Genomic DNA, 26,869 nt, shown 5'->3' on the forward strand with positions numbered 1-26,869 from the left:
GCGAATTCACGTGGGGTACATTACAGGAGGGGGGCTCATCATAGGTGTATCAATTGCCACGGTGAATATAACTTCTAGAAATATATCCAAAGTGATTGTATGAAGGAGATCATTACCTTTCATAGATATTCAACCATATGAATATCATTCCTGACTAAATAAGCAAAATCCTTTACATTTACTCTGAAAAAGAACACCAACAAACATTGTAAAAAGAGTCACAAGATTCTACTGAAACAATAATTGACTTTTTCAAAACACTTTTATATAGCATTGGGAATGGTAATCAATGCCCAAAATATGAATGGCTGTTTCAGTGTTGTAAATATAGCTAATTAAAGCTATATAGTCTTTTATATGATTTGCATAACATAAATATCCAAATCATATTCTGTATGTTGAAACACTGAGAACAGATGGTACAAAATTCTTAACATCTTAGTTCACTGAAATAACATTTTTTTCTAAATTAAACTATTAGTAACTTTCCTGCACAGATAGATAACCCCTACTACAAGGACACAGAAGTTCTATATACTTGATGTGTGTATTTGTATGATATGGCTATTGCCTTCTCTGTCACATACATAATTTACAGAATTTTTTTTATCTATGGGAATTGCAGTGAAAGCAGCACGACTCAGTACTGTTAGCAAACTCTCTCTCTTCCCCCCCCCCCCAAACAACTGAGTTGCAAGATTTCAGAAGCTGATATATGAAATCATAATTGTATAGATGTCACTGTAATGAAGCATGTGACCCTACCATGGAAGTAAGCAACATTGTTATCACAATATGATTCTCAAGACATGACACTGAAGGGCTACCTTGATGCGTGAGTAGTGGAGGCGTCATCAGTATATCTAATTCTCCACATAGCCAAATCTGTGGATAATTCAATCCAGAGACTGGAGCCATGTACAGACAAGACAGGTCTTTCTACAAAGCAACCCCCCCCCCCCGAGTCACAGGAAAAGCTTCTAAACCAACAATGATAAAAATGTGAAGATAAAAACTGCCAAAATAATAGAAGCAGTGCCTGTAGCTTTAAGAAACAAATGCCTTCAGTGACCATTGCTAGGCACCCACAGCTTTGGTTTCCGTCAACAAAAACCAGAGGAACTTTAAAACTGGAGGGATATGATCTGCACATGGGCTGGCATGCCTATGTGTGGTACGATGAAAAGAAAAGGCAAAAACACTTCCATAATCATATTCTGAGAGACTCATTGATAAAAATATGGAGAATGATAAAACAGAAATTCTATGACAAAATACCAAGATGGGTATCCCCATTGGAAGCCTTTATAACGCCAAATCTAATGACAGAAGAAAAAACAGCCAGTTATGAAATATTACTTACAAAGGAAAACGAACTGAAAGACCTTGAATCCTTACAAGCAATGAATATCAATCTTTCAATCTGGGAGAAAATCCAACTAAAATCGAGATTCACTAAAGATAAAATAAGAGGTTTCACGAAAACAAATACAAACTTAGACAAAATTTGGTTGTCCTCTGCAGACAAAATGATTCAAAAAATATACAATTACTTACTAGATGACGAAATGCATATAGAAAATAACATAGGTCCAGAGAAATGGGCAAAAATGTGGAAATCAACAAAACTTCTAAGAGCCACTTCATACAAAGAAAACATATTCAAAATGTTCCACAGATAGCATTGGACACCGGACAAAGCACTAAAATGCTACAAGAACATATCAGTGAACTGTTGGAGATGTGAAAGAAACCTCCCTGAGGCAATTCTTCTCCCTTTCTGGCTTCCTTTTCTCCCCCTTCTCCCCCTAGCTGGTGGCTATCCTTCCTGCTGCTGTGCCTTCTCTCTACAGCCAGCCTCCTCCCATTTCCCTTTCCTCTTTTTTTTATAGTTTCAGTTTCACACATAGTCCTTGAATTAAGATCTACCTTCCTCTGTTCCCTGCTCTCCATAGCCACTCCCTGCCACATTCGGGCCAACGTGCCCAATGTGATGACGTCACCCGGAGGGAGAGTTGTGGGAGGACACTCTATTGTTTGAGGAAAAACTGTATGGTTTCCCTCAAACAATAGAGGCCCCGCCTACAATGTGCCCTGCACGATGATGTCACTTCCAGGTGACGTCATTGCTGTGTGCACGCAAAGTGCACACACTGAAGAACTCCTGAAGAGGAGGAAGCCCCCCCCCCCCCCCCGGCAGCCAGGTAAGACCTGGCAACCCTAGCATGGTGTGGGAGGGGTGATGCCCAAACTCATGTGAAGTGAGATGGTGCCTGGCTTGCTTAAGCCCTGCTCACAGCAAGGGAAGTGCTTGTCCAGCCTGGTCCAAGGCAAGGGAGGCAGTTCCTGGTAGCCAACACAGCCCTAGAGAGGGCCCTGCCTCTCCCCTGGTTTTTGTTGACGGAAACCAAAGCTGTGGGTGCCTAGCAATGGTCACTGTGAAAGAAATGTGGGTTCTTACTATCATATTTGGAGGTGTGAAAAAGTGGAAAAATTTGGGGGAAAATAAAAGGCAAAGAGACAGGCAGGTTGCAGTATTGTAGCTCTTCTCCTTTGTAATGTATTATAACCTTGAGGTGAGTGAAGATAACCCCACCTTCAACTGAAAACAAAAACCATCTGTGCAAGGAAGCAATAACTGTGCTGGTGCTTTCAAGGCCACATGCATCTCAGGAATGATGCTCCCTTGCCCCCAGAGGGCATCACAACAGCACACATAGTTCCTTGGAGGAAGGTCAGACCACAAGTATAAATGGAAAGATAGATAAGAGTTGAAAAGCCTTTTCTGTCATTAAATGTTTTTGCGAAAGAATACTGATCCAGGGAAGCACTGAAGTGAAGTGTTATAGTTATCTGTAGGTTGGCTTTGATAAAAAAAAACATGTATCTTACTACTGACTCATATCTGCTTGAGGTAGAAAAATAACCCCAGAATTTTTTAAAATTTTTTACTGGATTTTACTGGAGGAGGAGGAGGAGGAGGAGGAGAAGAATGGATTTTTTCCCTGCCCTTCCCTACCCAAAGGAGTCTCAGAGCGGCTTACAAACTCATTTCCCTTACCATAGCCAGTTTGGTGTAGTGGTTAAATGTGCGGACTCTAATCTGGGAGAACCGGGTTTGATTCCCCACTCCTCCACTTGCACCTGCTGATGTGACCTTGGGTCTGTCGCAAGCTCTGGCACAGCTGTCCTTGAAAAAGAGCAGTTTGTGTCAGAGTTCTCTCAGCCCCACCCACCTCACAGGGTGTCTGTTGTGGGGAGGGGAAGGGAAAGGCGTTTGTAAGCCGCTCTGAGACACCTTTGGGTAGTGAAGGGCGGGGTATAAATCCAATCTCTTCTTCTTCTTCTTCTTCTTCTTCTTCTAGCCCATTGCTGGAAAAGTTCAATAGCTCCACTCTCTGTGGCATAGGAAATTATAGGAACATTACATAATGGCAAAGATAACTAAACAGTTGAATTTTAAATCTGTAGAGAAGTATAAATCAGATTTTGAGTCTATTTGGCACCCTATATTGAACTATTTAGAGCAACATGGTGAAATTTTTTAAAATACTGGATTTATATAGATTAGTTTCAATTTTTAATTTTTAAAGTATAATAGAAATAATATAAGCATATGAAACTGGATATTTCTTCTTGATAGTTTATTTTAATTTGTTGTATGTAATGTTAACTGTTTGTAATTATTTGTGCAATTAAAAAAAGAAAAGAAAATGGTTCTGGATGATGTAAAACACAATGGTTTCTGGCACCACAAACATAGGTTGGGAATGGGACATTTCAGTAGTTTCTTCAGACTTCTGTGCAAGATTTAAATAAAAATAACACAGCTATCGAAAAGGGTGCCACAGAGTTTTCTAGCACTAAATAACTAGTCAAATGTTGAGTTTTGAAAAGTTAAATGAAGAGCTGATATGAAGTCAGTGACTTGGGGATTGGCAGCTATAATTAAAAGATGTGATGGTAGCAGCTGCTAATGTTATCAGATTAAAGCTCTGAAAATTTGCAAGGCAGTACAACTCCTTCCCATATAGATTACAGTTGCTCTTCTTGACAAGGTTCTTCACTATGGATTTTGCTGTTGTTCAATATTTAAAATGTCATGAGTCTCTTGAAACAGTCAAGATCTTCTTCCACACAGTGAGTCCCATCTGTCCCTATGTCATATATAGATGGATAACATGAAAAGGGCCACAGGCCCTTTGAAGATATGAAATTATAGAATCACAGAGTTGGAAGGGGCCATACAGGTCATCAAGCCCAATGCAGGGTCAGCCTAGAGCATCCATGACCAGGGTCTGTCCAGCCACTGCTTAAAGACTGCCAGTGAGGGGGAGCTCACCACCTCCCCGGGCAGCTGATTCCACTGTTGCACAACTTTTACTCTGTGTGGGCCACAGCTTCTTGGCAGTGATTTCTGTCATTGTGGCAGTATAATTTCCAGCTTCCACAACCACACTTATCATCTCTGGATATGTGTGGATTTACCTGTTTAGTGCTTCTGTTACAGATTATGCTCTCTGTATATCACATGGAGTTAAGCAAACTTCAGAAAACGGCGGAAGACCGGAAGGCATGGCGTGATCTGGTCCATGGGGTCGCAAAGAGTTGGACTCGACTGTGCGACTGAACAACAACAAATATCACATGGAAGAATGTTTAAAGCACCCAGAACTCCTGTTGGGGGGGGACAGGCACTGCTAAGTAAAAGCATTTTCAGAAAAGCAATGAGAGTAATAATTGAAATGAAAGTCAGCACTCATCAAAATAAAGACAAATCCAGAGTTCTAAATCCCAGAGATTCATAGATCTCCAGCTGAAAAGCTTCATATAAAAGATGGAATAGCTATATTTAGAAGCCACATATCGACTCCACCAGGTAGACGCCCAAGGGATGTTCAAGGTACACCTTCTAAAATCTGCATTATGTTGTGCTTCCACGTAGAGTTAGGGTTCCAGCTGCACAATTTCCCAAATGAACGAGATTTTAAAAAATACATGTAAATGGTGTTCTGAAATCTGCCAAATCTCGAATTTGGCAGCCTTTGTATGCTTTTCAAGTTGCTCAGCCCTCTAGTGGCTACTTCCATCCAAAAAGAGACACATGAATAAACCATAAGAGGAATTATTTATGCAGAAAAATAATGAATTCCACTTCCACACTTTGTCTTAAAAAGAGTAAAACATGTCCCTTGCAGTTCTACATGAACAAAATGTCTACCACAAACAGACCTCAGAGTAACATTGTAATAAAATTATTTGACAGTTTCAGAAGATAAGTTGCTGCTAGCCAACCAACAAATACAATCCTGTTCATATATTTGGTAGACACTTGAGACTGGCCATTAAACAACACATGTAAAAATGTAATTGATTACATTTTACGAAAATCACATTAGTTGCCTGAATCCCAATTTATTTACTGATCTAATTTTTTTCTCTTCCGCTTCTTCTAAGCTTAACACAGTTGACAACATTCACAAAAATCTATATGAAACCAACATAAAGTAAAACAACACATTCAAAGACACAGCAAGATTATACAATTCCATACCAAAACACTCTTCCTTCAACAATAAAATAGAGACTCAAGTGAATTTAGTGATTACATGATCCCACATAAGGCTCCCATGAATGTATATGCACAAGATATTTATATAAACATTGTTGTACATGCGCCCAGTGTCTTGGTTCAGATATATTCATTTTATTCACTTCATTATTCACTCCCCCAAAGTGGCTTACATAAGAGTGTGGTCACATGGCAAGCTTACTTGTTCCCAATGTAGATTTGATCGGGGATATTTTTTAGCGGGTTCAGATGATCACATATCCCTTGCCCAACCACTTGCATTGCATGGCACCATCCAGACAGCCCAAGTGGCGGTGTGGCACAATGTTTTTTTAAAAAATATATTTGCAAATGAGAAGGGCACTATTTTCACGGATACCCCTCTCCTGTGACAGACCTCCAATTCCCCCTGGTTTGCCAGTCCCCCGCTTTCCCGCCACCATCCTCAACAGCTGTGGCTGATTCTTCTTTACCAGTCATGAGGGCTGCTCAGCGTCTGTAGATCTGGAGCCAGGGCAAACTAAGCAGCTGATCTAGGGTAAATTGAAAGCTGATCCCACAGAGCCCCTACTAAACTTTCTCCTCAGTCCAGCAACAGAGTCCTACATCCTTACTGATTGACTAGTAAATGCTATTGTTTAGTTGCCTGAGGTCAGAATAGCTAAATGTAATTACCTAATGGATGTGGGGAGGGCAGCACTAGTTTGTGAGGTGATACTTCCTCTGTCCACCTCTGGACTTACACAAATGCCTTCTTTTAACAAACAACAATAACTTTATTGTCTCTTCCATAGAAGGGTCAAAAGGCTTATTTTGGTTGAAAAGGAAGATGGTATAAAATGCAGGGCTCTAGTCGGGGGGGAGCTCTCAGGTACGGAGCTCCGGAAGAGAACCCCTAGGGGGCGGGGCGGTCACGTGGTGAAGCCCCGCCCCCTTCTTTACCCCGCCCTCTGCTTCGATCCTCATTCCGTTTGGGAATGAGGATGAAGCAGGAGGGTAAGTAGCCGGGCCTTCTGACACACTTCCGGTGATGTCAGGGGGTGTGGCCTTCTGTCACTTCCGGTGATGTCAGGGGGCGTGGCATATGCAAATAAGTTATGCTAATGAGTTATGCTAATGAGCTCCTGCACCTCTTTTTCTACAACAAGACCCCTGATAAAATGTATCTCTTTTTCACAGATGAGCTGGGTGGCAGTTCCCTTAAGAACTGTTACAGAGTCACACCCCACCCATGGGATTACAGAACTCACGGGCTGTTCCTCCTGGTGAGAGGTGGATTGATTTTATTTGGGAAAGGCTCGCTAAACTCTGGGACTCCTGGTCCCTTCACAACAGCCTTTACCACACTGACAGAAATACTTGAAATGTAGGCTTCACCTATTCAGTCCCCACAGTTCCCAGGCAAGTTATCCTGGGAGTCAGATTAAGAAGAGTTAGCTGATCTTCACATCCTGCCTTGATCACTTCACAAATTCCCAACCTGCTATCTCCCTGGAAGAGACTGTCTTGCCTAGTACGAGATACCTGCCCTATCCCTATTTCTATCCCTGGCTAAGCCTTGTCTGAGCAGTTGACCGCCTTTCTTCCCCTCTATCCCCTTTCCTCCCCCTTCTCACAGAAGATTCCCCCCACAGAGGATCCATGGCCTCCAACTGGCTGGAGTCTCTGGGAATTTGTACACGGACAGTGAAGTCTGCAGGGTGGAACTGGAAGCTGACTGTCACACTCCCCCCCCCCCAATTGGTCAGCATTAATACTATTCTAATGCTGTTATTATTTGTATGATTAACACTTTGTATGAACCAAGCCAATAAAATTCAACAAATGCAAATGAGAAATGGAGAGCATTTTGTAGAATTCCAATCCACACTTCAAATTTGGTTTCTTCATATATACTGAAAAAAATCACCTGCCTTAAACCCTAAACCTGTAACCCAGTTTGCTGATACAACTCCTCAGTAAATCTAGCGTATGAATTCCAGTGGGTTGGCACATCCTGATTCTTTACTTTTCCAAAGTTGTAGTGCCCCAAAACAACTGCACTACTTTCTCCAGGTCTTCTTATGAATCTTCCCTGGCCCATGCCTACATAGGCTCTTGTCAACGGTTCCCTTCCTGTGTCAAGGACTACTTCCCAAAAACTACTTCCCTGGAGCGCTAACACCACTGCTCTGGTGAAGAAGGCCCAGCAGAGGCTCTTTTTTCTCAGACTTTTAAAGAAAAATAACTTGAGTGAGAAAATACTGATGTCTTTCTATCGTTGCTCAATAGAGAGCATTTTAACATACTGTGTCTGTGCCCGGTTTGTCAGCTGTACGGCTGTGGAGAGGAAAGCACTCCAGAGAGTTATCATCACAGCCCAGAAGATTATTGGCTGCCCTCTCCCGTTTCTGGAGGAATTGTATAGTTCTCGATGCTTGAAAAAAGCAAAGAACATTCTGCAGGATTTGTCACACCCTGAACACTCCCTGTTTGAACTGCTGCATTCGGGTAGAAGATATAGGACAATTAAAACAAGGACAAACAGATTAAAAAACAGTTTTTATTCGAGAGCTATTATTGCTTTAAATGCTGTATGAAATTGGAATTTGAGTGACATTGGTGGTTTAAGTTGCAATGTGAACCTTAAGGGAGTTATGGGATGGTTGTGAATGGTTGTGTGAGTATGATGATGATGATGATGATGATGATGATGATGATGATGATGATGATGATGATGATGATGATGATGAATGGGACTAGGCATACTGTGAACATCAGTTATAACATCAATTAGCATCTCTTTTCCCAAAAATACATGACCACAGAAATAAATGTAAGCTGTTAACACCCTGAAAATGTTTGTCTCTACCAGAATTTCAGGTACAAAGTTTTTTTCCTTAGACACTGCAATCCATGAGCATTTTGCACAGCAGATTTTCTATTTATTTTTTTAATGTTTTGTTTTTCATGCTATTATTACAGCTTTCATGGATGCCACAATCACTAAGAAAAAGGGTGTCCAGCATTTGTATGCATTTATGTGGGAGTGAGGAAGTGACAGGGAAACGAGGCTCATGGTAAAGCCTATAATTTGGATGTGCTCAAAGCCTTATATCCTAGTGAAAAAATGTACATGGTGTTCAATAAAGCACAATAATAATGACTATGTACCATACTAACCCCACATAGCAACTTAGTGCTATATTATCCTGTTAATCACTGTTTGAGTTTGATATGCTTCATTCTTTTGTATTCTAACCCAGTAAAATGCATCAGGTTCTCCACGAATAACTGACACTTGGAGATGAGAATCTGAATTTTATAAACAGCTTCACTTTTCTTCATTCCTATTTGCCAGAGATAGGTACTCAGGATATATGAAGGATCACAATGCTGCTAACTCCATTCATTGTAAACTGCACTCTCCTGTGTAGTGATCTTTTGCAACTGAAGAATAACCTCCCCTTAGATCCTGACCTAGTACCAGATTAGCTGACCTCCTTCCTGGTACCATGTGAAAACCCACGTCCCAAGGACTTAAGGCAATATCTTTCTTTCCCACCCTCTGTTGCTAAAAATAATGTCTTAACTTGTTTATGCGCTGCTGTTTAATTGGTTTGTATGTGGCTTAATTACTTGCTATTTTCCTTGTTTCTACTTTATTTATCTGTCATTCAGAGGTAGGAGAGAAGTTTCTGAAATAAAACAGCTACAAATAGATAATGGGTTGGATCCAGACTAAATGTTCATCTAACAGAAGGGGGAGGGCAATTTCCACCAAGTCCCTCTTTCTGCTTCAGACCCCTTAGTTGCCTCTCATGTTGTTCTTGAGGGTTTTCTATACACCACAGGAGTGCATTTTGGGGAGATCAGTGAACTACGGTGGAAGGAGGAGAGGCAGGAAAGATCTGTTTCATTATAAAAGACACCTTGCATGAGCAGAAAATTTAGTTTGGATCCCACCCAATAAATCATATATTTTAGTAAGTTCTGTAGAAAAGAATGCTTTGAATGTGTTTGGACAAGAGGTAGGTAACATTGGCCTGGGGTTGACACAGAATTTTTGCACAAACTAAAATTCAAAGCAGACTTGGAAGCAACATAACTGAGCCCCAATTTAAATGTGACATTGGGCATGGAAGAATAACCTATCCATACAGTGTCCCATCTGTGTGTACAGCATTAGAATGTGGGTTTGAGACCTGAGCACGTACAGTAGCTGTATGCTGGCACCTAGTTTAAAGATGAAGCCAGCCACATGGAACATGGAACAGGTAATACCTTCTAGAGGGCTTGTCAACACAGCTAAAACTGAACCTGAAGAATTTTGATGGAAGAAAATCACAGTTTGAAAAGGCTTGTAACATTCCTAATGGGGAAGTGGTTTCCCATCTCTGACAGAGTAAATAGAGACTCCTGCTGTCACCTGACTAATTAGTTAAATATTAGAGTATGTTGAAGAGCTTATCGATGATGGGCTATATTTTCTCTGTGTCACAGAAGTCAATGACAGCCATGAATGCACGGGATGAAGTAAAGCACCTGCACCCTGATGTGTAGTTGGAGTACAGAAACTGGAGTACGGAACTGATGCATCAAGTTCAATTTCCAGTGTAGTTATCATTTCATTGATATGCACAAGTATCCTAGGTCCTCCTCATATGCAATATTATCCCATTTATTTTCCACAGGGGAAATATATGCAAACTACTACCGTAAGTATGTCAGTCAAAGAAAACAGAGTTGCAGCACCTTGCCTAAGGCTGGGGAACTGTGCACAGAGGATGCAAAGAGCAGCAGCAAAACTAACAATCCTTCCCCTTTTCCACTCTCAAGCTGCAGCAAATAATAGGTAAAAATCATTCCTTTGCTTACCCTGGAAAAATTGCTTTGTAAAAGATTTTTTAAAACTTGCTGGGCATTCAAAAAATCCCAAATGGATGCCTGAAAAACTCAACCCCACCATCCCTCAAAAAAAAAAAAACCCTGCTCACACATACCTCCCTTTCCAGTCCCCTCCCCACCTCCAGAGCAGCAAATCCTTATATTTGGGAAGACACTAAGCAGGGAAGGCTATTTAAATGCAGGACATAAGTATCTGGCACATATCTTTCTTGTATCTTTATAGCAAGATTTGTAGATGTCTTCCAAAATGGCTTGGGAGGTCTGCTCAAAACATGTGTGCCGCCTAATTCCATTATACATACTTGACAGTACCTGTGATTTACACACACACGCCCCGTTTTTCCATGAGATCTAAATCAACTTCCTCCTGACCATCTATCATCACAGGGATGATGATAGCTCCACAATAACTACTTTGAGTGTGTTGTAATAGATGTATTAGGCAGTTAAATCATTACACCAGCCAAATTTAAATAGTCCTGAAATATTTCAGTTTGGGATGCAAACTTACTAGTTAAGAAAGGTCTGTTCAGATGTTACTACTGTGCACTGGAGAGCTGAAAACCTTCTGAGTCAAAAGTTATAACAGTACTGACCAGCTGCTAAAGAAAAGAGGAATAGAGGGCAGAATCCTCTTCCTCAGGGTGAGAAACACTGAGAGACACTTCTAACTGTAGCCTCTCAAAGCACTGATCTGAAGCTGGGCTACCTGCTATTCTCATCCTCTTCCTTCTGTTATAAGAGCACTCATGAAATCAGCTTTTCCATTCCTAAAGGCAGCCATCATGACATACTGGGAGCAGGGAAACTCATTCTGTGATTGCTCCCGATCACACAACAAATTCCACTGTCCTGTTGGTAAGAGTGGGCAGGGGTCATAGAAAAAGAGGTGCAGGAGCTCATTAGCATAGCTCATTAGCAAAACATTTGCATATGCCACAGCCCCTGACATCACCGGAAGTGTGTCAGAAGGCAACACCCACTGCTCGGGCTCCACTGGACTGTTTTGGATTGCTAGCTATGGGGCGGGGGGAACGGGCAGATATGCCCTCACAGAGGGAGAGCTTGTACCTGAAGGTGGGCCGGGGGGGGGGGGCTTTGCAACTTACCGGGCTGCTTCTTGCTCCTCGTGGCCCGACTGAGGGCTGCTGGGAGCAGGGGGTGGGGCTTATTGCATGTCCCCGCCCCCTGGGCTCCTTACTGCCGGAGCTCCGCTTCTGTGAGCTCCCGCAAGAAATGACCCCTGAGAGTGGGAAACTTTCCTTTAGGACACTAATCAGAAAAGGCATCCCAATTCTTCAGGTCCACGCTTGTCTAAACCATATTTAAAATTGATGGAGAACTTACACCCCTTCCCTCTGCCTCATGAATGTCCTGTCTGTGGGAGTTGTATGTGATCAGGGATATACGTGTCTAAAAACTGATCACAGAACAGATTTCACAAGAAGAAGAGAAGAAGAAGAGATTGGATTTATACCCCGCCCTTCACTTGGAGTCTCAGAGCGGCTTACAAACTCCTTTCCCTTCCCCTCCCCACAAAAGACACCCTGTGAGGTGGGTGGGGCTGAGAGAACTCTGACACAAACTGCTCTTTCAGGAACAGCTGTGCCAGAGCTTGTGACTGACCCAAGGTCACATCAGCAGGTGCAAGTGGAGGAGTGGGGAATCAAACCCGGTTCTCCCAGATGAGAGTCTGCACACTTAACCACTACACCAAACTGGCAAACTGGAAGGTGTGTGTGTGTGTGTGGGGGTGCTTGAGTGTGCATGGGTGTGCATATGCATACATGTGTGTATGTACAAGCTGAAGATTCAGTCTGGCACTTGACCACAGGTAAAATGTGACCCATCCTGTAATTTTCAGGAATTAGTTCAAAATCTTTGAGATACCTGTAATATTTAAGATTTGTCCATTACTTGATACAGCCAAGATTCCAGAAAATCCTGACTGCAGACAAATCCATGTATGTTCATCTTCTACACTAGCAAGTTAGATGGCACGCTGGGTAGAAGCAGCAGGAAGTACTTCAGCACCATGCCTGTATGAATCTGGAGAAAACAAAGCTATCCAGTGTTTTCTAGCTATTTAAAGCTTCAAGCTTCATCATGTATTATTTCTGTAGGACGCAGGAACACAACACTACCACATTCTCAACAGCATCAGGAACATCAGACATCCTCATGCTTCCCCAAACGTTAAACTGAGTAAAGTTTCATCTGAGTATCTGAAACATAAAATTACTTACTTCAAAATTACGCAGCCTGTGCCCAAAGGAGGCGCTGTCCAAAAAACTTGAATACGCGTCCTTCTCCTTGGCGTGCTTTCAGTAACAGCCACAGGACAATTACTCATGAACTGTGTTTCTTCTTCATCAATAATCTAAAGAAATATAAAGAAGCTATGTTTCATTACAATTATCTCATTCATATATGTGAGATGTAAAAGCAGCAGGCACTGTAAAAATATTAGTATCAAAGAAACGTTTTTAAAAGCCCTACACAAGGACTTGTGGATGGCATCTCATTTTGCCTTTTCTGAAAGCCCCCATAGCCTCTCCCCTTTTCCTGCTTCATTCCCTCCTTTCCATCCACAAGCCAACCTACCTTTATCTTCCCCCATGTCTTCAACTTATCCTCCTTCTCTACTCCTGGCAGCCTGTACCCAAGAAAACAATGGCTGGGTTTCACAGTGGTGACCACCAGGCTGGACCCTGTTGCAAGGAGGGGAACCCACAACTTTTACCTGTATCCCCTTATGCCACACTATTTCCTCTTTCCCTCTTCCTGGCAAGCCTCATATCCTCACTTTTCCTTACTTCCTAATGTCCTTCCCAGCCACCAAACAACCTACGATTTATCTCCCCCCACAAACACACACACCATGTTCAGCTATATATTGAGAGTAGTGGTTAGAGTTTTGGACTAGAATCTGGAATACTCAGGTTTAAATCTGCCCTCTGCCATGGAAGCTTGCTGGATCTCTTCTGGCCAGTCATACACTGTCAGCCTAAACCCACCTCATGGGGTTGTTTAGAGGATAAATTGGAGGAAAGAAAAATGATATAAACTGCTTTTGGTCCCCATTGGGGAGAAAAGTGGGATATAAATACATGTATTATTTATTTACTTCATTTATATGCCACCTTTATCCCCAGTGGGCACCCAAAGCAGCTTACATCACTCTCTTCTCATCATTATCCTTACAACAACCCTGTAAGGTTGGCTAGACTGAGAATGTGTGTCTGGCCTAAGGTCACCAAGTGGGGTTCCATGGTAGAGTGAGATTTGAATCTAGATCTCCCAGATCCTAGTTGGAAACTTTAAGCAGTATACCACACTGGCTTTCATGGGGTAGCTGCTGCTGAACAGCAGCAAGTAGCAGGGCCTGAGTTATTCAAGCTGCATGGTAGCCAATTGCCTGGTAGTAGCTGGTGAGCCTGGCCTGGATGAGTTCTCCCTCAAAGGTCAGAACAGCCCTGAAAAGTGCCAAGCCTCCTCCCCCTGCCCCTGCCTTTTACTGACAGCAACCAAAGCTTGAAAGCTGGCAATATTGTTGTGGTTACCTAGTGTTGCAAATATTAGATTAGATTACGTTAGATTAAAAAATCCTTGTCGCCAGTGAAAAGTACGCAGACAGATGAGTGATTTCAGCTAACGTACTTTTATTCGTGAGAAACAAGACAACTTTAGCCGGCTCGCAGGCCGGCTTATATCCCCCATGAAACCACCACCCAAAACACACACCCCACACCGCAATAGGCTATTTACAGTGACCGAGAGTTCCATAGGCTTTCGGCCAGGAACCGAGCCCTCGGATAGGTGTGGGCTAGGATCCGCTTTGTCCATTGTATCCTGGAGCGAAGCTCGATGGTTTTGCTTGACCGCGTGGAGCCCCAGTCGGCTACGCGGTCAGAACTGGATATATTACACCTAGCAACCCACACAATGGTCACTGAGAGGGCATTTGTTTCTTAAAGCTATGGGCACTGCATCCACCATTTGGGAGGTTTAAAACCCCACCCCCATGAACTTTGTTTTAGATTTCAATTTTTTCTACAAACCTGGGGCATATTTCAGGTTTATGAAAAGATCTGTCTTGCTTGGTCATGTTTCCAGTCTCTGGATTTATGTATCCACAGATCTGGTGATGCTGAAAATTACACATACTGATGATAGGGCAGAGTAAAACCACATGCTAGAATTTCTTGAAGAATAATTTGCTCTCATTCCCTGAAATCCCAGGATTGTATTTCCTTTGAAATTTCTAAGGAGCCAGATAATTCTTCCAAAGTCAATCCTATCTGCAGCACCTACAAAGGCTCTACCAGATAAGTTTTCAGAACTTGGCAGAAGCTGCATCCTTATCATCTAGGAGCCATACAATATTTGAGCTTTTATATATAAAGGTTGTTTTTTCACGGGGGTGATTCCATGTTTTGGCCTCAATGCCACTGTGGATATGAACAGATTTTCCATGGTTTCCTGCCACACTTTTCCTCCTGTTATATTAGAGGTGCAGTTTTTTGGTAGACAAGAGAGGGTAATAGAATACTCACTCTCTGTGAGATTATGTTCAAAATGGCTGAATAAACAAGTTGTATTTCTGTTACTGAGGCCTTTTGATGCTAAGCTAGCCAGTCCCCAGGTCTGGGCGGGGGATTACTCCAGTTTCAGGGTCTTCTCCCCATCACGGGCCACTTGGCCAGTGGGTAGGCTTGCCAAGTCCCCCCAGGGGGCAGGGAAACCCCCGCCCCAGAGGCCCGTTCCCCACTGCCGGTGGATTGGTCCCCGGGGGGAACCCCACCCCCAAAGTACGTGACGTGTGCATCACCCGGAAGTGGCGCGACCACGCCGGGCACACTGGAGGCAGGGCCATGGTCATCCAAGGGAAAACTCTATGGTTTTCCCTCGGATGGTTGTGGCCCCACCCCGTGTGCCCAGCGTGTTCACGTCACTTCCAGGTGACGTGGTTGCGGCACACGCACCCGCTCCAGCTAAAGGTAAGACTTGGCAACCCTACCAGTGGGGGAAACCCTGCCCCTAAACAGGGACATCACTGTGCAACGTCCCCAATGCAGTGATGTCACCCAGAAGTGGGGACCGTGCAGGGATGCTCTGGTATCCGGGTAAACGTCCTGTGTGAGGGTGAAACATCCTGCATGACATTCCCTAGCACCCCTGGAATGCCCTCCAAATCTCCCCAGCGTAGCAATGGGGGGACCTGGTGACCCTATTTGATGCACACTCATTGTGAGAGACCAGATACATAACATGGTGTCAGAAGTAAAGGTGAGTTGAAAAGGGGACCGAACAGAATGGCATTCAGCACCAGGCAAGTACCTCCTTTGTACTTTGAACATGGAAATGTTGCTGAGAATTGGGGCTGGTGGAGGGATGTCATGGATTTGATATTTGCAGGCCCAGAAGGGAGACAATTGGTCTGGCGCTATGGATGCCAACCTCCAGGTGGGAGGTGGGCATCCCCCAGAATTACAACTCATCTCAGAACTACAGGTATTAGATCCCCTGGAGATTGCAAAGTTTCAAATCAGCATTGCCAGATCCCAGGACAGATATATTTGCAGGGGAGTGCTAGTGGCAAAATATCTGCAGATGACAGAAGGAAACCCTCAGTTCTGTTTACAATGTCTGAGGAGTATTGCAGCCCCCTCCCCGTTCTCCATACAACGTAAATTATTTTATGAAAAGCATCAAAGGATATCAGAACCAGTGAATGAGTGGGTGACACAGTTACGCCTCATTGCTAAAGATTGTGCTTTTCATGACAGTGATGATATGATAAAAGACAGGATTTTAATAGGATCACAAGAAATCCAGGAGAAATAACTCCAGGAGGAAAGAGCTCACATCAAAGAAACCACTAAAAATAGCATGTGCGTATAGAATATCCCAAGCACAAATATTACAAATATATTACAAATATATTACGAAATCACACGAAGTGCTAGAAATTAAAAGAGAAACGATACGCCACAAACAAGCCAGAAAACAGATCACCAGGCCTCACCAGAAGTAGGCTACTCGAAAAGGACAGTCAAAATAATGCTTAATGGTGCAGAAAAAAACACAGCAAATGGGAGGAATGCCCATGTAGTGTATGCTGGCCTCCACCGGGGGCCAGCAAACAGCCAGAGCTTGACAGAAGAACAATAGGGACTAGGCTCCTAGTCCCTCCACTGGGGAACCAATGGGAACCGTGGCGGGAGATTCAAACCCACCAATGGTGACCAGGGGTGTGCCCCAGGGATGTTTATAGTGGGCCTGCCGGCCGTTTGTTGGTGTTCATGTTATGTTCCTAATAAAGCGTGCTATGCACCACGTCGTTGTCTGTCGTCTATCCATGCGGCTACCCACTACATAACATCCCAGCATGGGGGGGGGGTGTTGTTATAATTGCAAAAAGAGGAATAATTTCACCCAGCTATGCATTGCAGAAAATAAAGGACTGAGAAAAGTGAATGAGATACAAAAAGGAGAGGGACCACCACGTCGTTGTCTATCCATGCGGCTACCCACTACATAACATCCCAGCATAGTTGGGGAGATAGGGGGGTCCATCACATTTGGTGGTAGTGGTGGGATACGAAACAACCCACGACTAGTTGGAAAATAAAACACAAGATGAAATAGTTAAAAACTGCATGGTCCAATGGGCACAAAATTTGGGTCATAATATTGATTTAGACCATTTGGTCATGGGTAGAACAGAAGAAGTAGAGAAGAGGTTGGATTTATACCCCGCCCTTCACTTGGAGTCTCAGAGCAGCTTACAAACTCCTTTCCCTTCCCCCCCCACAACAGACACCCTGTGAGGTGGGTGGGGCTGAGAGAACTCTGACAGAAACTGCTCTTTCAGGAACAGTTGAGCTTGTGACTGACCCAAGGTCACATCAGCAGGTGCAAGTGGAGGAGTGGGGAATCAAACCCGGTTCTCCCAGATTAGAGTCCGCACACTTAACCACTACACCAAACTGGCTCACCAAACTGGTATGGAGAATATAATGTAAAGATTACTAAAGCAACTTCATTTAAAGAAAATATTTATAAAACATTTTATAGAATGTATATTACTCCCGACAAATTAGCAGAGTTTTATCCTGATTGTTGGAAGTGTCAAAAAAATGTTGGGTTCTTTTTTTCATATGTGATGGACGTGTGATTGAGTTAAAAAATATTGGTCTGCAAGAATATTATATGCCAAATATTGGAGGAAAAATGAAGTACTTTCAAAAGAAGAAATCATTAATAAAATAGTTGAAACTGCAGAGATGGACAAAATAACTTTAATTTTGAGACGACAAAACAAAAGAGACTTTGAGAATACTTGGTCAAGGTTTTACAAATGGATGGAAGAGAGCATAATACATAAACCATATGGACATACAACCGAAGCACAAGGAAATATGAACTATAATTTCCTTCTTAGTTATGAATAAAGATTTAGTTTAAAATACAAGGTGGGGAGAAAATAAAAAAAATATAACTTGCTAATGTATGAGGTAACTTAAGGCTGTAAATGGAACTCCCCCTTTTTTGTATGTATGTATGTTTGTTGCTTTTTTGTTTGTCCTATATAAAATAAAAATTGTTTTAAAAAGCAATATACATTAAATAAATAACAATACAACAAGTTTTATTACTCTCATACACTGGTTTAGGTAGTTGGGATTTTTTTAACTTCACTAATGATTCCCCAAAATCAGTTTTATTATGGAGAAATGGTAAAAAAACAGACAATAAAAGTGGGGGGAAACACTCAATAAAGTGTAAGTAAAGAAAGCTGGTCTTTAATGGTCAATAGTCTAATGCTTAATTTTGCCTTGATAATTACAGAAAGAAAGTAATGAAGGGTATATCATTTCTACCATTTGTACTGTAGTAATTGGGAGTTGTTGCAAGAACATCCTGTACAGCATAATATTTCAACCAGTGCCATAAAATCCTACTAAATTCAAGGTCCTACAATACCACCAGTAACATATAAATCATATTTTCATCAGTCTATGGCACCACTGTCTTCCACATCTCAGTGTCTGGGTCAAGGTGTATAAATCCTCCTTTGTTCAAAGGGCTGATCACCAATAAATAAAAGGAGGGAAGTAAAAACAGTATGCTAGCTTGCCTCCTTGTGCTAGGGATATGGGGTCATTTTATTTAACACAGAATAAAGCATGATTTTGATTATGTGAAAATCTAGGACTGCTAGATTTAGCATTTTCTGCACTTTGGTTTAATATCTTCACTATCCTTGTCATACTTGAAATGTATCGAATGATGAAAAAATGTACTCAGTTGGCATTTCTAAACATGTTTCAAGGTTTGGCAACAAGTCTTTATTCTTCCATGCGCCTTGGTGTTTAGTCATGCCGGCCACATGACCACAGAAATGTCTTTGGACAGCGCTGGCTCTTCAACTTGGAAATGGAGATGAGCGCCACAACCCTAGAGTGGGATTCGACTGGCTTTCAAGCAAGGGAACCTTTACCTTTTTTGAAGGATGATAACTCTCTCCTTGCAAGTATTTGGGAAGGGATAACATCAGCATGGTTCACTTTGCACATACTTGGTGCAGAGAATGATGCTTGTCAATAATTTCAGCCCAATGCCATGAAAACACCTAGAGTAAATATGGTTGGGGTATAAAAACTCATGTTTGTAATAAACCATGTATCTGTGTGTTTTTGTTGGCATATTGAATGAGCAAGTATCCCCTCATACATTACATGTCCATGTAAGGCTCTCTGCAAAATGGGAACAAGCCTTATGCATCTGACAAAGTAGATTCTAATCCATAAAAGATTATGCAAAACTATGTGTCATTGAAGTTTCATACAAGTACTCACTAAAAAGCCAGAACTGATTCCAACTTGCTAGCAATCGCATGTTATTGTTGTTCAGTCGCACAGTTGTGTCTGACTCTTCATGACCCCATGGCCCACATCACGCCAGGCCTTCCTGTCTTCCGTCGTGCTCTGAAGTTTGCTTAATTTCATGTTCGTTGCCTCGATAACACTGTCTAACCATCTCATCCTTTGCCGTCCCCTTCTTCTTTGACCTTCAATCTTTCCCAGCATCAGGGTCTTCTCCAGTAAGTGCTCCCTTCTCATATGGTGGCCAAAGTATTTGAGCTTCAGTATCTGGCCTTCCAGGGAACAGTAAGGGTTTATTTATTTTAGGATTGACTGACTCAATCTCCTAGCAGTCCAAGGGACTCTCAAGAGTCTTCTCCAGCACAATTCAAAGTAATCTATTCTTTAGCGCTCGGCCTTCCTTATAGTTCAACCCCATGGACAGTAACAAAACCAACTGCATACTCAGGGCCAAACTGAGATGTGAAGATCAATGTTTGGATCTCTCATCTCTTTACATTTCTTTTAATAGCAGCCATGAAGGACACAACTGGTAGTCTTGCCAACCTGGATATCTCCTGGAATGACAACTGAACTACTCACTACAGGGATCAATTCCCCTGGAGAAAATGGCTGTTTTGAAGGGTGGACTCAATGGCTTTATATCCCACTGAAGGCAGTCCTCTTCCCAAACACTGAAATCTCCAGGAATTTTCCAACCTGGAGCTGAAAATCCTACAAGCTGGACCAGGACCTCAGTACTGCAGGATGAAGGCCATGACCTCCATGTAGAGTTACCAGGTCCCTCCAAGCAGCCGGTGGGGGATGGGGGTGTACTTACTGGGAGCAGGAAGGATTGCTAAATCGCCATTCCCGTGATGTGTCTACATGACCCAGAAGTGACACAGGCACATTGGGGATGTTGGGGGGGGGACACTGTGGTTTTTGGGCAAAACTCTATGGTAGAATTAGTTTCTACCATAGAGTTTTCGCCCAAAAACCAGAGCGTCATCCCCAATGTGCATACATCACTTCCAAGTCACATAGGCATGATGCCAAAATGCCAGGAGTTCCTCCTTTTTTGGGGGGGGTAGATTCCCCCTGCCAGCCAGCTAGACAGTAGTGGAGAGTTGGGGCCCAGCAGTGAGAGACCCCTGCCCCCACCCAGGGGTCTGGAATCCCTACCTTCCATGCTATTTTCCCAGTTTCCCCCTGTCCCGAAGTTGAACCAATAGGTAAAGCATACAGCTGTGAAGGAAGTTTAAAGATGCCTTGAGCGGCAATCACAGGTTTGCCCCGATTCATGAGAAATGGCCCTGAGCTGTTAATTACAGTGACACAATATCAATTTGATTTTTCACAAAGGCATGTTTTATACATAGCTAAAGGCACAAAAAAGTCCATGATATATGGCATACACTACAGTAAGCTAGTTTTTTTCTCTCTATAATATTTGCCTCCACTGGCCCTTCGTATTTTTCTTTCTTTACCAAATTGACTTTATTTGTCAACTGATTTCACTACCCATTACACTTTCGTTTGTCTTCATTTCCCAAGAGCCATTAACTTGTGCACTAAAACCCAGGGAGCGTGGGGGAAGCAGAGAAAACAAAGGAAGCCAGGAGAGTCAGATTAGTTTTGCCTAAGGGTTGTGTCAAGAGTTATGGCTCTGCAATAGTAAGGTAATACAGTGCCTGCTTGGCTAAATAGGACTTATCTTCCACAATATGTCACTTGAATTCCCTGGTGATTTATAAACCCAGAAGGAGAATTATGTTACCCAAGGAATGAATATCAATCACTGATGTTTAAAGCAACAACACTCATTCAGATTTACTTTCTTACATTCACACAGCAGTGTGAATTCTTGTGGTTTGATCCAACAGAAGTGTCATGTTTGTATTTTCCATGTGTTAAACATTAAACACAATTACAAGTAGTTACTAGGATAAATGTCATTCTCAAATTATGAAACATACAGGCTAAGATAAAATGAAAAGGATATTTCTTTGCAATTTAAATGTGTGAGTTACTCCGAAGGAATAATATTTGCCCAGCAGAAATGCAGAGAGGGCACTCTTAACAGAATTTTGAGTAAAAGCCTAGATAAACCAAGACTGGGGATTTTCATCAACATTTCACCAAAATATGCTTGGCACTGGAGAGAAACAAAAAGAAGAGTCCTTGCCTTGCAGGCTTATAATCTAAAACACAAAAGACAAGTGGTGAGAAGACCTGGACAAGAAAGCAAGAAACTTAGCAAAATGTGTTAAAACAATAATTATAGTTAACCTATAAGTAGAGAAAGAATCAAGGAAGTCAGAAAGAGTACCAAGGAGAAAATGTGAAGGGGGAAAAAAAGCTTCACTTCTAATTTTTTAGTGATACAAACAGAAGCCAGCTAAATACCTAAAGGGAGAGCATTTCATGCATGATGGGCAAGTTATTGTTTGATGAACAGAAAGACTGGAGAGAAGAACAGAGAGAAATAAATGAAGATAGACAAAAAGGGGGCAAGACCATGAAGTGAGTTTAATGGGAAGTGAAACAATAAAAATGAGGAAGCTGGTGAAAAGAAGCATATCTATGTGTTTCAAGAAACAAGAAGAAAGAAACAGAATAGGAGTCGAGGGGAGAGATAAGAGAGTAGAATTAAGCTGATCAAAAAGTAAAATATTAAGGCTGCAATCCTAAGAACACTTTCCTGGGAGTAAGCCCCACTGAATAAAACGACTTTCTTCTCAATAGACCTGCTTAAAATAGGGTTGCCAGCCTCCAGGTGGGGACTGGGGAGACAAACAAAAAAGCAACAAACATACATACATACAAAAAGGGGGAGTTCATTTTCAAAGTCTCTTTCGTTTTGTCATCTCAAAATTAAAGTTATTTTGTCCATCTCTGCAGTTTCAAGGTTTTTATTAATGATTTCTTCTTTTGAAGGTACTTCATTTTTCCTCCAGTATTTGGCACATAATATTCTTGCAGCTGTCAGTTACATGTATAATAAGATAGGAATCTTGCCTTTTACAATTTTCTGGTAAGAGTGAACTTTCCAAGCCAAGACAGAGAGCCAGACAAGACAACAGTGAAAATTCAGGGGGAAACACAATAAGTCCACATATTACCTTGACTATTCAGGCACAAAAATGGTTGGAAATGTTACTTAATCCATGGCTCACAGAGAGCAGCAATCACAATTACCAGCAAGCACAAGAGCCACGTGACTACTGGGTACCCTATGAGCCATCCTACCAAAGACACACATTCAATAATACTATAAGGCCCCGGTCACACGAAAGGTTTTGGGCCAGGAGAGGGGCGGATCGGGGGCAGAGCAAATGGGTGCGATCCCACTGCAACATCTGGGAAATGTTGCGCACCCGTCCCCGATTCGGCCCTTCAGGCCGAAAAGCTGCATCTAAAATAAACCACCTACAGAGGTGGACTTACCAGCACAGCCGTGGGATCGCCGGCACGTCCTTCTGCCGGCGCATCCAAGACCCCTGGCCGAACTGCGCATGCTCACACATGCGCAGTTCGGCAGCCTCCGTCTCGTCACTTTCTCCCCGGTCTCCCCGGCATCTGATCGTGCCGGGGAGCAACTGCGCGGCGGCTCACGGGATCTGTATGATCCTGCCGCCGCGTGTCTATTTTGGTGCGGCTTTCAAAAGCCGCACTTTGCCCGTGCTCCCGTGTGGCAGGGACCTAAGATGATGTTACTATTTAAACATGTTACAGTTTAACTGTAACATTTAAAATTACCAAATTACTTCTCAGCAAGTAGGGTCGTCTCTTTCCACCACTGTTGAACCTTAACCAGCCCTTGTATATCCTGGGTGAAGGGGAGGGCTTCTCTCCCTGCATTTTCACTCTCTCTTCAGCATGAGGCACAGTAGCTCAGGTGAGGGAGTGAGATGGCCAAGGCACCCGGATGAAAGCAAGCTGGCTGTAGAAAAGGGGGAGTAAAATCACCCCCCCACATACTGTAGGGTTGCCAAACCCCCAATGGAGGTGGGGTTTCCTCCATTTTCTGCCCCCCCAATCCACCGGCGGCCAGTGCGGGAGCCCCGCCCCTGAAGAGCCTCATCACACCTGACGTGCCCAGCGCAATTAGATCACCTGGAGGTGAGGTCATAGCACCAGGCACGTCGTGCAGGGGACACTCTAGTACGGAGGTGTCAATCATGCAGCTCGTGGGCCTGACCCAGCCCCTGGAGGGCTGGTATACGGCCCACGAGGAAGTGCTTGCATTTCCCAGCCTTTACTGCTGATGTGTCACCAAAGCTTCTCCTCCTCCTTAGAGAAACGAGGGGGAAGGAAGAAGAGAGTGCACGTGTGTGCATCAGGAAAAAAGCTCCCTCTGGCCTCCTCCGCTGGGGCTGCGGCTGCAATGCCTTGGCTCTCTTTCTCCTTTAGGAAAGTGAGGGAGCAGGAAAGAGAGAGAGCACGTGCGCGCAGCAGAGAAAAGCTCCTTCCTCCTTCCTGCTTTGGGGCTGCTGCATTGCCTAGCCTCTCTTCCCTCGTTTGGAGAGGGAGTCTCATGGCACCTTCAAGACCAACAAAGTTTTATTCCAGGTATAAACTATCCTGTGCATGAATGGGGGGGGGATCCTTCTGACAAGCCTGCTCTGATGTTTACTGCGAGACCTGATATCTCTCTCTCTCTCTCTCTCTGACAGACACCCACACATGCACACATGAAGCATCTGGAATAATATATATAATTGAATAGTGGGTGCCAAAGTTCTAATTCTAAAATGCACTCCCTTAGTGTATGGCTGATGGCACTGCTCCTCAGCATATATCGCCACCAATCAGAAGGCAAAGCCCGGGTCCCGCCCACACCACAACTGCTGCGACAACCTGGTCTTTTGCATATGGAAGCTGATTGGACTTCAGTCCATTCCACACCTCAAACCCCCCCCCCGCAAGGCAGTTGGAATTTTCAGTTGCATAACATACCTCATAGGGGAGAGGAGAATGGGTAACAATGGTTACCACTCTCCAGGTGAGGGCTACAGATAACTCAAACATACAAATGCTCTTCAGGTAGCAGAGATCAGTCCCTCTGGAGAAAACAGTGGACTCTGTCATTAAACCCTGCTGAGGTCGCCACAGGAAACTGACACTGTTTGCCCAAAGCCAGAGCACTCTCCCGGAGCCTCTTTCTAGATCCCGTTGTATTTATTTCCGCAACGGGCATTATTTCTAGTCTGGAATAATGGGAATTAAGGGGAAATTATTTTGGTTTATTCTGAAAAGTTGTTTTTGTTGTTCTTTGCCTATCTGGGATTTGTTTAAAAAAGACCCTGGTCAGGAATATTTGCCAAAGGGCCATTTTCCTAGAAAGTATTTGAATTTTATCCAGCATTCTTTCTCTCTCCTAGTTTCACTTTTGTGCCCGGCATAAAATGCAGTGGCATGTGTCCAAAAAGAGAGAAAAGGCTGTATTCTATGATGATCAAATTCATTTATGCATTTGAAATTTACCCAGTTTTGATTGTCATCATAGCCTCTACAACATTTTGTAGACTGTATTGTTCTTGAAAGCAGCAGGTCAAGTTATCGTTAGAGTCAACATTATGTTTATGATGGCCCTTTTCAGTGTGTGCGCTTCTCAAATAAAAAATGACAAAACGCTATTTAAAAGTAAAACAAAAATAAATCAGATCTAACATAGAGGAGGCATGGTTTATTTTGAGCTCCTTTTTCTGTTTGCGCATTGAAAGGACAAGTAGCATATTTTTGGGTCAATTTGACATTTCTGAGGCTCGGTCTACACTGGCAGGAGAAGGAGATGATAGAATTTTGAAGTGTCAGAATAGGCTGCACCATTTCAGATTGCAGATGAATAATCAGATTCTTAGTGCTCCCCCCCCAGAAGTTTATGCATTTTGTTTTGGGTTTTTTTTTTAAGTTTCTCAGGGAGAAATATTCTAGCATAGACTTTCACATGCTGAATTAATTTTTTCCCCATTTATGTGGCACTATTAATATAGTAGGAGCTGTGGTGGCTCAAGTGGTTAAGACGCTGAACTGCAGGCTGTGGAAGGTCAGTAGTTCAGCAGTTCGAGACCCAGGTGCCGCATGATGGAGTAAGCTCCCATCTCTAGTTCCAGCTCCTGCCAACCTAGCAGTTCGAAAGCAAGAAATTGCAAGTAGATAAATAGGGACCGCTTCGGTGGGAAGGTAACAGTGTTCCTTGGTGTTTAGTCATGCCGGCCACATGACCACGGAAACGTCTTCGGGCAGCGCTGGCTCTTCGGCTTTGAAATGGAGAGGAGCACCGCAACCCTAGAGTCGGATTTGACTGGCTTTCAAGCAAGGGAACATTTACCTTTTTTTTTTTTTTTGCCCACTATCCCTCATGTTATTTATTTTGGCATTGGAACCGTTGGTGCTTAAATTAAAAAAGAATGAAGAAATAATAGGTTTTGAAGTTCCAGGAAAAGGGAAAGTGGATGGGAATTTTTAACATTGTATGCAGATGATATGATGGTGACAATTAAGGATCTAGAATCTGCAGCAGTACCACTAAAAAAGATATTACAGGAATTTGAAGAGGTGTCAGGGTTAAAAGTGAATTTCTCAAAATCATCAATGATGTGTTTTAATGTCAAACCGAATATACAATTACTGGCTTCTAAAACTTTGGGTATCCCCATAGCAAATAAAATGGTGAAGTATTTAGGGGTAAATATTCCTAGAAATGGGAAAAAAACATTTGAGTATAATTACAAAAGAATTTGGAGTGGAATACAAGCCAAAATGAGAGAATGGGGGAAGTGGAAAGATTCGATTAGTACAAGAATTGCGATAGTTAAAATGTTTTTAGTTCCTAGGCTGACTTACCTTTTTTATGTATTACCTTGGCATATACCAGTATATATATTGAAGAGGTGGCAAGGAGCTATAGATAGATTTGTGTTTGCATCTAAGAAACCAAGGACAGCTGGTATAGGTATAGGTATTATGGAATAAAAGATGGGGGATGGGGGATTCCCAATATTAGTATTTATTATGATGCATATCAACTAAGGCATTTAATGATTTGGTTGGAGGGAGAGTTAGGAGAGGATCTTGGTTGGATAGAGCGGGAAAATTTAGAGGTGGTAGGAGGAAAGGAAAGTTTGTTTGATAGGAAGAATAGGAAGAGGAAGATAGGTAATGAATTATCGACATTTCTGGGGCCTTATATGGTGTGGGAGAAGTGGAAAAAAGAGCTTACTCCGGGGATATCACCTCTTACAAAAATGTGGTATTATGATAAATTTACCCCATTGAGGGGATCAATGTCAAAGGAAATAGGAGATGCATTAAAAGAAATTAGTATTAAGGAGTTAAAAAAGATATGGGGAACAGACGGGATGATGGAAGAAGAGAATATTGTGTTGAATAAGATGAATTGGTTGCAAAAAAGTCAGATTTCCTCATTGCTGAAGGAAGAAGAAATTAATCAGATGGGGAAGAGAATTACTACTCCGTTTGAAAAATTGGTGAGAGAATATGGGAAAGATAAGGCAAAAATAGTGTCAAAATT

General features: G+C 42.6%; 1 protein-coding gene across 1 annotated transcript in view; it reads right to left on the reverse strand.

The window, feature by feature from the left end:
* Nucleotides 1-26,869, reverse strand: part of SPON1 (spondin 1) — a 470,884-nt gene that overhangs the window by 362,027 nt on the left and 81,988 nt on the right. The window contains exon 3 of the mRNA XM_015411716.1: nucleotides 12,706-12,839. Coding sequence (XP_015267202.1) covers nucleotides 12,706-12,839 — 134 coding nt within the window. The remainder of the gene's footprint in view (nucleotides 1-12,705; nucleotides 12,840-26,869) is intronic.

The sequence above is a fragment of the Gekko japonicus genome, unplaced genomic scaffold (genome assembly GCF_001447785.1).
Source record: "Gekko japonicus isolate JY-2015 unplaced genomic scaffold, Gekko_japonicus_V1.1 scaffold156, whole genome shotgun sequence".
NCBI lineage: Eukaryota > Metazoa > Chordata > Lepidosauria > Squamata > Gekkonidae > Gekko > Gekko japonicus.